General features: G+C 38.4%; 1 protein-coding gene across 4 annotated transcripts in view; it reads left to right on the top strand.

The window, feature by feature from the left end:
* MSI2 (musashi RNA binding protein 2) overlaps positions 1-13,345 on the top strand; it is a 518,653-nt gene extending 505,308 nt beyond the window's left edge. For 2 of the 4 annotated variants that reach the window (XM_069971109.1, XM_069971108.1), the window contains 2 exons: positions 57-134; positions 9,419-9,507. In XM_069971109.1, coding sequence (XP_069827210.1) covers positions 57-98 — 42 coding nt within the window. In that variant the 3' untranslated portion in view covers positions 99-134; positions 9,419-9,507. Of the gene's footprint in view, positions 1-56; positions 135-9,418 lie in introns of all 4 variants that reach the window. The other 2 variants (XM_069971112.1, XM_069971110.1) reach the window with 1 other exon arrangement.
* Positions 13,346-14,105: the final 760 nt, after the last annotated feature.

The raw sequence follows: 14,105 nt of genomic DNA, 5'->3' as shown, positions 1-14,105 counted from the left end.
GAAATCTGTTTTTGTTGACCGGGGCACTGACAAACTCAACAATTGTACAATTTTAGGGGCCTTTGATTGCAACGGCTTTTACAAATGGATACCATTGAAACGTTTCAGGTGATTGGTTGCCATCTCATTTTGAGGTATTCTAATTTCTACCATTATATTCTACTGAAATATATACATGTAATCTGCTGTCTTCATCATCCCTTTTATCAACTCCTAAACCTATCAACTTACTTTTAACTCTTTGGTGTCTAACACCTTTTCCATCACACAGCTTATCTTTGTGTACTTTAGAGAGGATGCACCTTGCTGCTTTTTCTGGTCGTTAAAAGCACCTCTGAGTAGAAATATTGCATAGAGGAATAGGAAGACAGAGGTTTGCCAAATGCACAGAAGGCCCTCTTACACTAAGCGATTATCGTGTACTAGCTAGTGTTAAAAGGCAATGATCAGCAGACATGCACAATGTCGGCCGATCCTGGTCTTCCAACATGTTGAAAAAAATTACAACGATAAAGACTGTCTGCTGGCTGTCGCTCCATGTAATAGGAGCAGCAGCAGACCACTGCTGTCTCCTGGCTCCGTGGAGAGGGTGGATACAGCCTGAGGACCGCCTAGAAAACTGGGATACAGCCTGTGGCTGTATCCCAGTTTTCTAGGCGGTCCTAGGGCTGTATCCACCCTCTCCACGGAGCGGGCAGACAGCGTGAATCAGAAGCTGATAGTTCAGGTTCATACGAACCCGAACCGACCAAGGTTCGCTCATCCCTAGTAATAGTGCTGGCAGCGATCCGGGAATGAGGAGCAAGCGAGCAATGACCTGACAGGTCAGTGCACCCTTGCTCCTCCAGATTGGCCCGTGTACTAGGGCCTTTACCTGGCTGAAACCATCTGCATGCATGTTGTAGTAGACTGTCTCACATGCAGAAATGTTTAGCGCCACCTCTGTGCATCGTTGCTGACAAGTGACAGTTTTTTATTCAAAGTAAAGAAAAAAAGTATATGGTCACACAACAACAAATGCTGAGATACAAGGATTTCTTATCATTCATAATGGTTTTTGAAATAGGGATCTGGTAACAAAATATTTTCATGTTGGAAGGTTTATAAGAGCAGTTGCTTCATTTTTAAAATCAATTAAGTCAAGTTGATTTGGGCCTTTTGATTGCAAGAGCCAATTAAAAAGTCTATTGAGTAGGAAATGAGTGCAAGGTAAAATGCAGCAACACATTTTCAAGGTACACTGTAACTTTATGTACTCCAATGGTCTATTCTTACCCACTTCAAATGCTATTACCCTACTTTAATTAATGGGCTACTTCTAAACTATGACATGTTAGATCAAGTGTTTAACTTCCTCAAGCCTCTCGATAGGTTACTGGTGGCTGTCAGATAACTGTAATGTGGCTACACTTTGGCTTTGAATAAAGAAAAAGAACATATTGAATCTGTGAATGCTCCAATCATTTCTGTATCCTAATAAACACTGTACTTTCCCAAACAAAGGCTGACAGCTTAGTTCCACTGTGCGGAGAATGCCACGCTGCATAATTAAGCAATGTGCCAATACTGTAGTCAAAAGATGACATTCTTCCTCTAATAACTGTGGAACAATTATGTAAAATTAAAAATGTTTAAACTATACAAAATCCAATTTAAAACATCACCTTAGCATACCAAATTTGGAACGTTGCCAGTTTCTTAACCTTTTTGCTTTTCCTTAGTTAATTATGGATGTATCTTTTTTGCACTTTGCCATTTCTGTTGCATAGACAAATATATACTGAACAGGTTCTTCTGGCGGGAAAATCAGGAATTACCCTTTCCGTACCAATGGATATTACCATTCACTACAGTTACATTTAGGCACTTGAGATTGATTTGCGTAACATGTTTTAACAGATAATTGTTCAATTTTTTTGCACATATGGAAGAAGAGTTGGAGATGAAAACTGGTGCAATAAATAAGTTATCTAACTTAAGCAATCACATCCTCATCTAATCTTGACACCTTTGCAAACTAATCAAGCAATTGGAATGTTAAAGTGTACCTGTCGTTACAACTTCCAAAATCTAAATCAACAGTAGATGTGAAATAAAGCAAGTTTGCAATTTGCATTCATTATTTTTTTTTGTTATCATGCTGTAAAACAAAGCTGTACTTACCAGAAATCCAGGTCCAGTTTCTGGAAGAAAGATTTTCTGACTTGTGCTGGTTAAAAAAAGAGAGACGAAACACAGGAATTCCGGCCAGTACAGAGAGTCACGGCTCAATGTGTCACATGACTGCCTTCTCTCTGTGAGCGCTCAGATGGCCTGGGATACACAGGGCTCCCTGTTTTCTGACTGTTTCCTGTTTTTTGAGGGAAAAAGTCAGAAAACAGGATGTGCCGTGTTTTCTATGATAACAAAAAATTTAATAATGAATGTAAATTGCAAACTTGCTTTATATCACATCTACTGTTGATTTAGAAACATATAACGACAGTGACACTTTTAGTCCAACTACTTTTCAATTGCATTAGTTCTCCCAAGTTTCCAACATTACATTTTCTAGGACTATTTGGTAAACATTTGACAAGGCCCAGATTTATCAAAGGGTGTAAAATATACACTGGTGTAAACTGCCCATAGCAACCAATCACAGCTCAGCTTTTAGCTAAAAGCTGAGCTGTAATTGGTTGCTGTGGGCAGTAGAGATGAGCAAATCTACAGTAGGAAACTGGGAGCAGTTTCCCAGGACTGGGTAATTTTTTTTCTCAGCACGGAGCGGAACAACCTACAACCTGATGAGCAAATCAACAGTAGGAACGAAGCAAAGCACTTCATTCCTCTCAGGATTCTGCTAATCTCTAGTGAGCAGTTTACACCAGTGTATATTTTACACCCTTAGATAAATCTCCCCCTTGGAGATCACCATATACAGTATGTACACAGTATCCACCTTTGTAAAGCATGATGAAACTACGAAGTTCTGTATAGTTTTGTCATATTTACCCTTATAATTGTTTCCCTTTTAATGATCACTTGCAAATTAAAAAATGGCAAAAACTGTCAAACGTTGACAAACACTTTTTTAGCCATCAACTTTAAGGGTTTTTCTGGGTTTCAGGAAACCTGTCAAATCATGTTTCATTCTGCCTCGACCAGGAACCATTAAAGGGGTTATCCAGCACTACAAAAACATGACCACTTTTGCCCTGCTCTCGTCTCCAGTTCAGGTGCGGTTTGCAATTAAGCTCCATTTACTTCAATGGAACTGAGTTACAAACCCCACCCAATCTGGAGACAAGAGTGGGGCAAAAGTGGCCATGTTTTTGAAGCGCTGGATAACCTCTTTAAGGTTGTCGCCAGTGATTTCTGCCTGATGCACCAGTCTTGATTGATTATATATATTTCCCAATACCCAAACATTTAGAGATCTACAGTATTAATGAAGGCTGATGAAGCGGGGAGAAGCTGCAGGGTACTGACTGACTTATGGTTCAGCATGAAAGTGTCAACAGGTCCCTTTCAAATGTTCAAATGCCCATCTGTAAATTTGGCAAACAATTTTAGATTTGGGGGGCGACAGTTCTCGGGCCCAAGTCAATCTAATATTTATAATCTCAAGGATATGTGATCAGTCTTTAAAGTGGTTTTCTGGTCAATACTTACTGACAACCTAAAACAAAACAATGTAATTTAAAAAAAATTTCAAGGGTTAAGTATTTTATTTTAGATAAACAGTAGTATACAAAAACAGTAGTTGTAACGTATTGATTAGGCCACATGGATGAGGACCCAATATGGTGGCAAAGAATTAGATAAACATTACTGCTTTTTTTCAGGATCAGCACCACACCTGTTAATGGGCTGCATATGGTATTGCAGCTTTTATTGATTAGTGCATAAACGTGAATGAAGCAAACATACTACCTGTGGGCAGGAGTGGGACAGTTTCAGAAAAAAAAAGTCATTTGTAAATTTTTTTTATCCTGTAAAATCCCTTTTATAATGAAATTCTTCAAGCACAATATGCTATGGCAGCTACATACATAACACAGCTATCGATCGAAATATTCAACAAATATAAAAGACCATAAAGATTAAATCCACGTCTAAGGATAAGAAAATGATACATTCCGATAGAACAAAATAGTTGATGCATAGCTCCCACTGACACTGCGTACATTCCCATCACAGTAGGCTATGAGATGACTTTATCTTTATTTATCAACTAATTTCAATTGTCCTCTTCAAAGAGGAATAGCTATCTTATTATGCTAAGTATGTCTTATCAAGCTGGTGTCTCTGTATCTGCCGTAACAAGGTGCCACACAAACGGTAAATCCTTCACAGGCTGCTCTTTTTATGCTTGCCAGTGAGAGCACTGTTAAGCGATTACTTTAAAAGAAAATAAAGGAATAACCAGATGTTTAAATTCATCACAGTATATTTCTTTGTAAATTCCAGTCATTTTGCATAAATGCCTGCGTTCCCGTCATTCCCAATGCACTTCAAGCACCTCTTTCAGGAATAAAACGGAGCTGCAATTTTTTGTGAAGTATTAAACTAATTTTCTCTCGTGAGGCTGCAATAATATTTAGGCATTTTGGCTGCTTCCCCCGTTTTGAAAAATTGCACCGCTCCAGACGTTCTTAAATTACAGTGTAGCTGATTTGATCTGCCTGTATTTCAGAAGTGCTTACCATTTTTCTCCCCGAAAATACAGAGTGAACTTTAAAATTGATTCCCTGATGCATATTTTCTTTGGCCTTTTAAGACTTTTGAGGTTACTGTTTGAGTTTTTTTTGACCTTCTAATGCATAACTGGCAAACTGTTGGTGGCGGCTTTCTAGTCCAGTCCCATTACCAAGAGATTTTAAAGATGTTTAACCCATTTAAGACAGTTTTCCTAGTTTTTTTGTGCAGGTTAACATTGCTGATTAAAAAAAAAATTCCTAGAGATGAGCGAATCTACAGTAGGAATGAAGTAAATATCTTTGTTCCTATCTGCATTCTGCTCAACAGGCTGCGGGGCTTTGAAGTCTGCTCTGCTTTATGCTGCCTCTCCCCGGGTGCTGGGAAAAGCTGGATCCAGTCCTGGGAAACTTCTCCCAGGACTAAATCCATCTTTTCCCAGCACCCTGGGTGGAGCACCACGGAACGGAGCAGACTTCAAAGCCCGCAGCCTGTTGAGCAGAATGCAGATAGGAACAAAGATATTTACTTCATTCCTACTGTAGATTCGCTCAGCTCTCAAAGATTTCATCTTTAGCATATTTTACTCTGAGATGCTGCAGAGACAAGCATGCCATGAAGCGCAAAACTTACCAGAATAGAGGAAAGGGTGGTACACTGATGGCCAAGAGCAAACTCATGATAGTCCATACCATATTGCCTTTTCTTTGCTCCTTTTTTTTTTTTTCTTCTTCTTATTGCGATAACGTATTCCACAGCACTATACATATCTTATGAACACTTAAAGCAGTCCCTGTCCCTATTGGGATTCACGATCTACAAATTCACTTATCATTTGAAGTGTGGGAAGAAACCGGAGTACCCGGGGGAAACCCACGCAAACACAGGGGGAACATACAAACTCCTTGCAGATTGGTCCTTGGTGGGATGTGAACCCAGGACCCCAGCGCTGCCCAATCTGAACAAAAATTGAAGTGGCAGAGAATGCTGAAAGATTTCTGGTTTAAAATCTTCAGTACTATGAATGCAGCTCTGGAGTATAATTTAGGCTTTAGGCCAGGATATATAAGCGCTAGTAAAAGCATGTGTAGTTCAAGTTTAGACAAACTTTTAGTTGGTTTTAAGCAGTGGTGCACAACCTGCAGCTTTCCAGGTGTTGCAAAACTACAATTCCCATCATGCCTGGATATCCAGGCTTGATAGGAATTGTAGTTTTGCAACACATGGAGGGTCACAGGTTGTACACCACTGGCCTAAACAGTGCTAGAATTGTGCTCCAGAATTCTGCTGTACTTTTGGTTTGGACCACATTGTCACATCTTAAATAGAGATGAGCAAACCGGGTTCGAGTCGATCCGAACCCGAACGTTCGGTATTTGATTAGCAGGGGCTGCTGAACTTGGATAAAGCTCTAAGGTTGTCTGGAAAACATGGATACAGCCAATTACTATATCTATGTTTTCCACATAGCCTTAGGGCTTTATCCAACTTCAGCAGCCACCGCTAATCAAATACCTAAAGTTCGGGTTCGGATCGACTCGAGCATGCTCCAGGTTCGCTCATCTCTAATCTTAAACCATTCTCCCTTTTACAGAGGCCAAACTTGGTGGAAAAGTATCTAAAAATTGCCTAAAACGAATAAATTTGACACGTCATTTAAGACAAATTTTTGGCATACATTGCGCCAATGTAGTTTTTCTATAACACAACATATTAAAGTCATCCCTGTAACATCTGTACACACAGTATCAATCATAAGCATTTGGTCCCCATTCCATCTAAAATGACCTCTGCGTAGGTAAAACATTCTCACAATTGATATATAAATGTCTGCTTTCTCCTGCCTGCCTATGCTCTTTAGCATCTTGATCCCGATTGTTACTACTTAAGTTTTACTTATCAGCAGAATTGGTTAATTATTTGCTTAACTTTCTCTCCAAATTGATTTCTCTCACTTCTCACCTCCCACTCACTGTTGGCTTGATATGACTGCACGTTCCTCCCACACCAGCTTCGTACTCTGATTTTGGTTTGTGACTTTTCATAGTTAAGAAAAACATATTTAATTTGCTTAATTAGTATTTGTCAGATGTATGTTTTAAGTAAACAAATTAATTTTTCTTTCTTAAACCGAGATAAAGTGTGAAATGTATAAATTAATGTTAGCAGAGAGTAGATGATCCATCCCTGGTAGGCCATATGGTAGCTTGGCAATTAAAATATTATAGATTGTTAGTAATGTTAGTTAGCTTTATTCGCCAAATGGATTTGCAAATGTGTTTTGAATGGATTTTCTGAGACCGGTTTAGAATAAAATAAGTAGCTGTGTATTCACCATCAAGATTCTGACCTTACTCCCTGCTGTGCATAGGCTTCGGCCATAAATAGAAAATGGTGCTTCTGTAGACATTACATACATCGGTGTGTATAGGTAAAATGTAGAGATGAATGAATTTACAGTAGTAACACGGCGAAGCGCTTCGCTAGCTCGGCAATTTGTTTATCAATTCTGTGCTACTTCTCCCCGGGTGCCTGGAAAAGCTGCAGATCCAGTCCTGGGAGACTTCGCTTCATTATTACTTAAAATTTGCTCATCTCTGGTTATATGACAACAATACTTTATGGCGTTTTATATTTGGACACCAACTTTGCACAGCAGATTCCTTGATATTAAAGGGAATCCGTCAGCTCCCAGGCACTACCTGAGGTGCTGACAGTGTGCTGTAGCTGGCGGTCTCCCAGTAAGCATGGTGCCTTTTTGGTAATTTTCCTTGCAGCGGATTATGTACAATCTTATGTCTCCTACTGTCACAGAGCAGTTGTTTGTGCCACACTTGTCATGCATCCTCCTCCCTCTTCATGAATAATCAATGCTGCTCGCTCAGCTGTCAGCAGATCAGTCCTCTGTAGGAAGTTTATCTCTGAAAGAATCCCTCCTCCCTAATGTGTTGGAGCTGTGGTCTAGGGGTAACTCTCCTGTCTGGAGACCTGACAGCAGTTCATTCTCTGGTTCAAATCCCCTGATGAAAATTAAATAGATGTCTTTGTCTTTTTTTTTTCTCATTATTGTATCATTTTTAAGGCTATGTTCACACAGTATTTTTGCTCAGTATTTTGGTCAGTATTTTTCAACCAAAACCAGGAGTGGATTGAGAACACAGAAAGGCTATGTTCTCACACTGTTGAAATTGAGCAGATGGCCGTCATTTAATGGCAAATATCGGACGTTGTTTTAAAAAAAACTAATTATTTGCCATTAAATGACAGCCATCCACTCAATTTCAACAGTGTGTGAACATAGCCGTTCAGTGTTTTCAATCCACTTTTGGTTTTGGTTGCAAAATACTGAGCAAAAATACTGTGTGTGTGTGAACATAGCCTTAAAAATGATACAATAATGAGGAAAAAAAGACATCGATTTAATTTCCATCAGGGGATTCGAGACAGAGAATGACCTGCTGTTAGGTCTCTAGACAAGTGAGTTAACCCTAGACCACAGCTCCAACACATTACAGAGTAGGGATGGTCCGAACAGAGTTCGATTCGGGTTCGTACGGTAATGACTCCCGCTGTCTGCCTGCTCCGTGGAGCGGGCAGATCCAGCGGGAGGACCGCCTGGAAAACTGGGATACAGCCATAGCCATAGGCTGTATCCCAGTTTTCCAGGCGTTCCTCCCGCTGTATCCACGGGCAGACAGTGGGAATCTGCTGCCGAGTGTTCGGGTTCATACGAACCTGAACCTCGGCAGGTTCGGACCATCCCTATTACAGAGGAAAGATTCTTTCAAACATAAACTGCCTACAGAGGAATGATCTGCAATCTAACAGCTGAGCGAGCAGGAGGCTGGGCAGCATTGATTATTCATGAAGAGGGAGGAGGATGCATGAAAAGTGTGGCATGAACAACTGCTCTGTGACAGTAGGAGACATAAGATTGTACATAATCCGCTGCACGGAAAATTACCAAAAAGGCACCGTGCTTACTGGGGGACTGACAGCTACAGCACACTGTCATCACCTTAGGTAGTGCCCGGGAGCTGACGGATTCCCTTTAAAGATACCGAGCTGCAGTATACATAAACAAGCTTCTTTGGTAGATATCTTCAAGATGTATAGTTTCGTAGATTTATTTAATCTATTGCATTTTCATTAAAGGAAAAGTCCGTTGATGCCTAAATGCGGCAGACGGGAGGGGGGAAATTGATTACAAGTAGTAACTTACAATACGGACAAGAAGGAACTTGCCTCTCCCCATGGTGAGCGACAGGACCGGCCTCGGGACCCCTGGCGGACATAATGTCAAGACAAGGCTGATGGACTGGCCCCAAGTCATTCAATGACAATTGCTACAGTCACTGACTGGCTGAACGGCAAGTCCATCAGTCCCAAGTCGTGACGTCATCACACCTCAGGGGAAAATGCCTTCCGCCGGGGGTTCTGCAACTGACCCCGCCACTCACTGCGGGCATGGGGAAAGGCAAGTTCCTACTTATAATCAATTTCTCCCCTGACACATTTTAGAATTGCCGGACTTCTCCTTTAACGTTATTATTTTATGATAATGATTCTATAGACATTGACATTTCTTTTGCCTTATTTTGAGTTAGAACCCCCCCCCAAAACACACACAAACGCCTTCAGTTTTTGAAAGAGTTAATAACAATCTTTCAGCTTTAATGCCACGTGTAATGCATAAATATTTCATGTGTATTAAGTCTTCTCTGTTTTCCTGCTGTAGAATTTGTCTGGATGCCCAGGCAAGACCGGGCGAAGTTTCTGAATGGTCCCACGTTGGGATGATGTCATCAGACCTTCAGTACTACATTATCATTAGTACAAGATATACTTGCAGAAACACAACTGGAGATGGCATTCTGGGGACTGCAAGTGTTTCAATCTCGTCATCTCATAAACCTGCTGCGCTACAGACTCTACAGCTTTTATTTTTCCTTTATGAGAGAAAATTGTCAGTTATTGCTTTTATCAGTGCTTTGTCATTTTTTTCCCCTTATGCAATTCTCCCTTCTTTTGCTTCTTTTTAATATCGTAGTAGAGATATATTAATGGTTGATTTTTTTCCCCATGTCTTTATTTTCATTATTATTTTGCAGAGGTTGAACTTTTAATATAAGTTGAAAACTTTGGTACCAATGATGAGAGGGAAAAGAAAAAAATGCTGGTAACAAAAACAAAACAAAAAAAAAGATTTTAGCACATTCTGAAAGTTAAAGTTGGGATTTTTTTGGTACAGAAGTAACGATTCAATTTCATGATGTATATAATGTAAAAGAGCAGCTGGCTAAGGTGATTCTGTAGATTTTCTTTTTTGTGATGTCTCCTTTTGTTAAACTGATTATCTATTTTCGGCAATAACTTAAGGACGAGAAATTTTGAGTCCTCGGTTTTCTATAAGTGCTTTTTTTTTCTTGTTGACAGAGGTGATATTCTAAGGTTTTATGAAATTCATTCTTAAAATAAACAGAAGTGCTGTAAATAACCTTCCATTAACTACGTGTAAGAGAAAAAAAAAAATCTATATATTTTTTGTGAGGGCAAGCAATCTTCAGCATCTCTGAACAATAAAGGCAGTAGAAATCAATCTTGTAAGTTTATACCCTGAATGAGTTGCCAGGATGTGCCCTATTAGCTAGATTAACACTGTTACATTGGTTGTGTAGTTGTTTAGACCCGATAACTGTACTAGCGTCATACCAGCATATTACCTATTTAAACTTTGTGCACAGCTTAAAAGTCAAGTTCTATTTTTGTTGTTCTGAGGATTAAAAAAAACAAACAAAAAAATATATATATTGCCCATACTAAAATGAAGCTACAATTGTAATATTTAAAGTATTTAACATTTGAAATACATCATTTTTTATTATTATTTTAAATTAGATCAAATAATAGTCCAGCCATTTCAGCTGCTCTATGTATTTGTCGTCATTTTCCTAAGCTCTTTCTGTTTTCTTGTCTCCAGTGACTGACACATGCCCTGTAGGAAAGGCATCATTCACCCTGTGTTACCTTCTAATCACTTTGTTCTCCTTTTATTAATTAGGATTGCAAAATCATTTGTTTTAATACCTCAGTGCTCTAGTGTGATAGGAGATAAAAGAATAATTTATTATAGAAAGAAGAATAATAATAACAAAACTATTGAACATCATTGCACTGTGACTGGTAGGGAAAACTGACAATTTCCTATTTGCACAAGATTATTTTGGCTGTTTTATATTTGGTCCTGTCCTGGGGAAGCTTATGAAGGATATTTTATTTTCATTTTATAATATCAAATAATAGGCCTACAACAGTGACATAGAAGTACAACTTGGTGTATATGGCATTAACCTACTGTTGTATGATTTTTTTTTTTTTGTATATGCCAAGTTTTATTATTTTTTTAACTGTTACATGTAAAAAAAAAAAAAAAATTGAAAAAGAAAAAAAAAATGAATTGGTACTTTTTTCATACAGCCAGTACAAGACACTGAATGCTACATTTCTGAAACAGAAGCTGCTGCACTCCTATTTTTATAAATGTTACTAATAGGTTATTAGACCATACTTAATCTAGGTTCGATATAGCAAATATGGGGGAGGGGCACGCTGAGTTAAATTTCTTTTTTCTAATTTTCCACGATTGTAAGTGGAAACTCCGTTGTCATTTTGTTTCACTAAATCAAGTTTTTTTTTTTTAAACATTAGGAATCATTTTAAAATAAATCAAACCAAACCGTTCTGTGTAAGTAAAAGTAGAAATTGGTCCCCAAACCTTAATCTTTAAAAGTCAGGGGATTTTTTAAAGCAAATATTTTATTAATGTTGATAATGTACTGTATTTCCATACATATATAAATATATATACACACATTAATTTTTTGTTCATTCCCAGCCACCTCATAGAATTTTCTTTTATCCTCACCGATATTGTAGCTGTGTAAATAGTGGCTTTTGTGTAAATGTGCTGTCCTGATGCTAACATACTAAATTTATTTCTCTTGTTCTTATAATAAATCTTAGTAGATGTATTGTAATTAAGATTACAGGCAAAATAGGTGTAGATCTTCACATTTAGGACCAGTAAGGATAGAACTTTCTCTAATTTATGTTTTTTTTGAGCATTTTTTTAAATAATTGTTATTTGTTATTTTATCAATCTGATGTGGTTTCAACTAACCAAAGGTCTCACAATGCTAAAAATGCTGGCAATCTCTAAAAGGCATTTTGCAGATCTCCCTACCCTCCCTTGATTTTAAAAGGGGAATGCCATACTACCTTAAATGCTAACGCTATATATGCAAAACTGGATTTTTTTAATTTATTTTTTAAAGTGGGAGGCATGGTATATTAAATGATTTTACTAAAGAGAAAAAAAAAACAAATATTTTTTTAAGAACGCTCAGAAGAAATTGATGATCTGTATGTTTTTCATGTTTCTACACCTTTTGAACAGTCCCTATGGCCCACAGATTAATTGTAAAACCTGTTTTGTTTCTAAATGTGGCTACCTAGACCAAGGTTTGCTCTAGTCCCATTTTCATCTAGTATTCTCAAGGTTTTGTAACATCTGTAGCACAAAGTTTTAGCCGTCTCTTTATTTTACTCAAGGAAAGGGTCGTGTCTCCATTGCTTTATCTGCATCCTTGTAAGGTTGTGTTTTCTCATTGGACTTCTGACCTACCCTTTTTTCCCATTGAAAACATCCAAATGCTTTCAAGTCAAAAACTTTTAAGCGCATCCCAACTCACGCAATTGAGTACTGTAATTCATATCACCTCAACATGACTATGACATTTGTCTATTACTTTTGACAACTAATACGCACATGACCACTCATATACTCATCAGTCATGCTGGGTTGTATGTTTGCAATGGAGTACATAAAACCAACCAGCCCTAAAAGAAAGCTTTCTTATACTTCTATAGGTCTTTTTGAGTTGTCATTTGTTTTATTTTTTTGTATTCTTGGGCTTAAATCTTAGTAATAAGTCCAAAATAAATAGTTCTGTACATTAGCAATTTTGTATTTAAAGTAACTGTCACATCCCTACCTCCTTATACTATACATTGGCCTCTGTATCTTACAGGTGCTACACTGGAGTCTAGGAAATATTTTCTTTGAGGTGGTGCTCACCAGTTCAACCAGTGCCCACACACCATCTCCTTTGGTAATGTCTTGGTTTTTACTGCAACAGTAAAACCACTTGCTGTGCTGTTCTTGCCCTTAAATGTGACAGAATCAGTAGCAGAGCCTTGGACACAAATGGGAACATAACCCAACCTGGGAGAGAGTGGTCTATAAGCTTGACATTTTATAGGAGTATGAGCACACACAGTTCATACATACATGGAAGTAATCTTTAATTATCCCCTACAACATGCTCCTTCTCTCTGTCTAGCTCATTATTATTATCTTATAACGTAAGTAGAAGATACCAGCTAGAATACTATATAATGTATATTAAATAGGATCTGTCAGGTTCCCCACACACACACATAGAAGTGTAGAACAGCGTTCCAATGCTGGTCCCATATACTCAGTCAAATACCACAGACATGAAAAACAACTTGTGGGAGCAGATGTGTCAGCTTTTAGTCACATTCTCAGTGTTGTCCTACCTTCCAAAGCACCTTGATTGACACCGTGAGTGCAGGGAAGTCTGGAAAAAAAGTGTGACCAGAATCCGCTGCATCTACCCCCCCCCCCCACACACACATGCACTAGTTAGCGCTCATTAGTATATGATGTGAGGGTTGATCTTAAAGCAAATGTACCATCAGGTACATTCGCTTTAACATTAGAACGGCGCCGATGCAGGGAAACCAGTGTACGGCGCTGTTCTACCACAGGTAACGGGTCTGGGCTGAAGCACTGAGGGCGGGTTGGCCTGCCCCCAGTGGGTGGAAATCCCCGTCCCTCTCTGATGCGGCTCCATTGATTCTAATGGAGTCGCGAAATCTCATCATTGTAACGTTAAAATTAGTTATAATGAAGACATTGTAGTTACTATTGGCCACGATTAGGATAAGTTGGAAACTATTCAGTGCAGTGTCCACCCTTGCAAGGTTTTTTTTTTTTATATATATATAAATCTGAAATAAAAATAAACCAGCATTGTAATAGGTGTTATAAAATGTTTTGTTGTTTAGTTTTTGCAGATCCTAAGGGGACTCAGGCTATGTGTAATGTCTTATGGTCTCATACTTTATCAAATTTGTCTCCTCCTTTGTGCTAACATATATTTGATAGGTTAGTGAGAAGTAGACAACAGAGCATGGGATATGACTACAGTACCTTGCAGGGTTTGTTTGCTGTATGTTATCATGGAAATACATTTTCTGCAAAAAAGATGTAGAAACAAAATGGTGGAATTTTTATTAGTACCTTTTGCTGAGTTCCACCATCTCTCATTTTATATGCA

The sequence above is a fragment of the Dendropsophus ebraccatus genome, chromosome 5, assembly GCF_027789765.1.
Source record: "Dendropsophus ebraccatus isolate aDenEbr1 chromosome 5, aDenEbr1.pat, whole genome shotgun sequence".
NCBI lineage: Eukaryota > Metazoa > Chordata > Amphibia > Anura > Hylidae > Dendropsophus > Dendropsophus ebraccatus.
The sequence above is the reverse complement of the archived record's forward strand: the minus strand, read 5'-3'. Positions and strand labels throughout refer to the sequence as shown.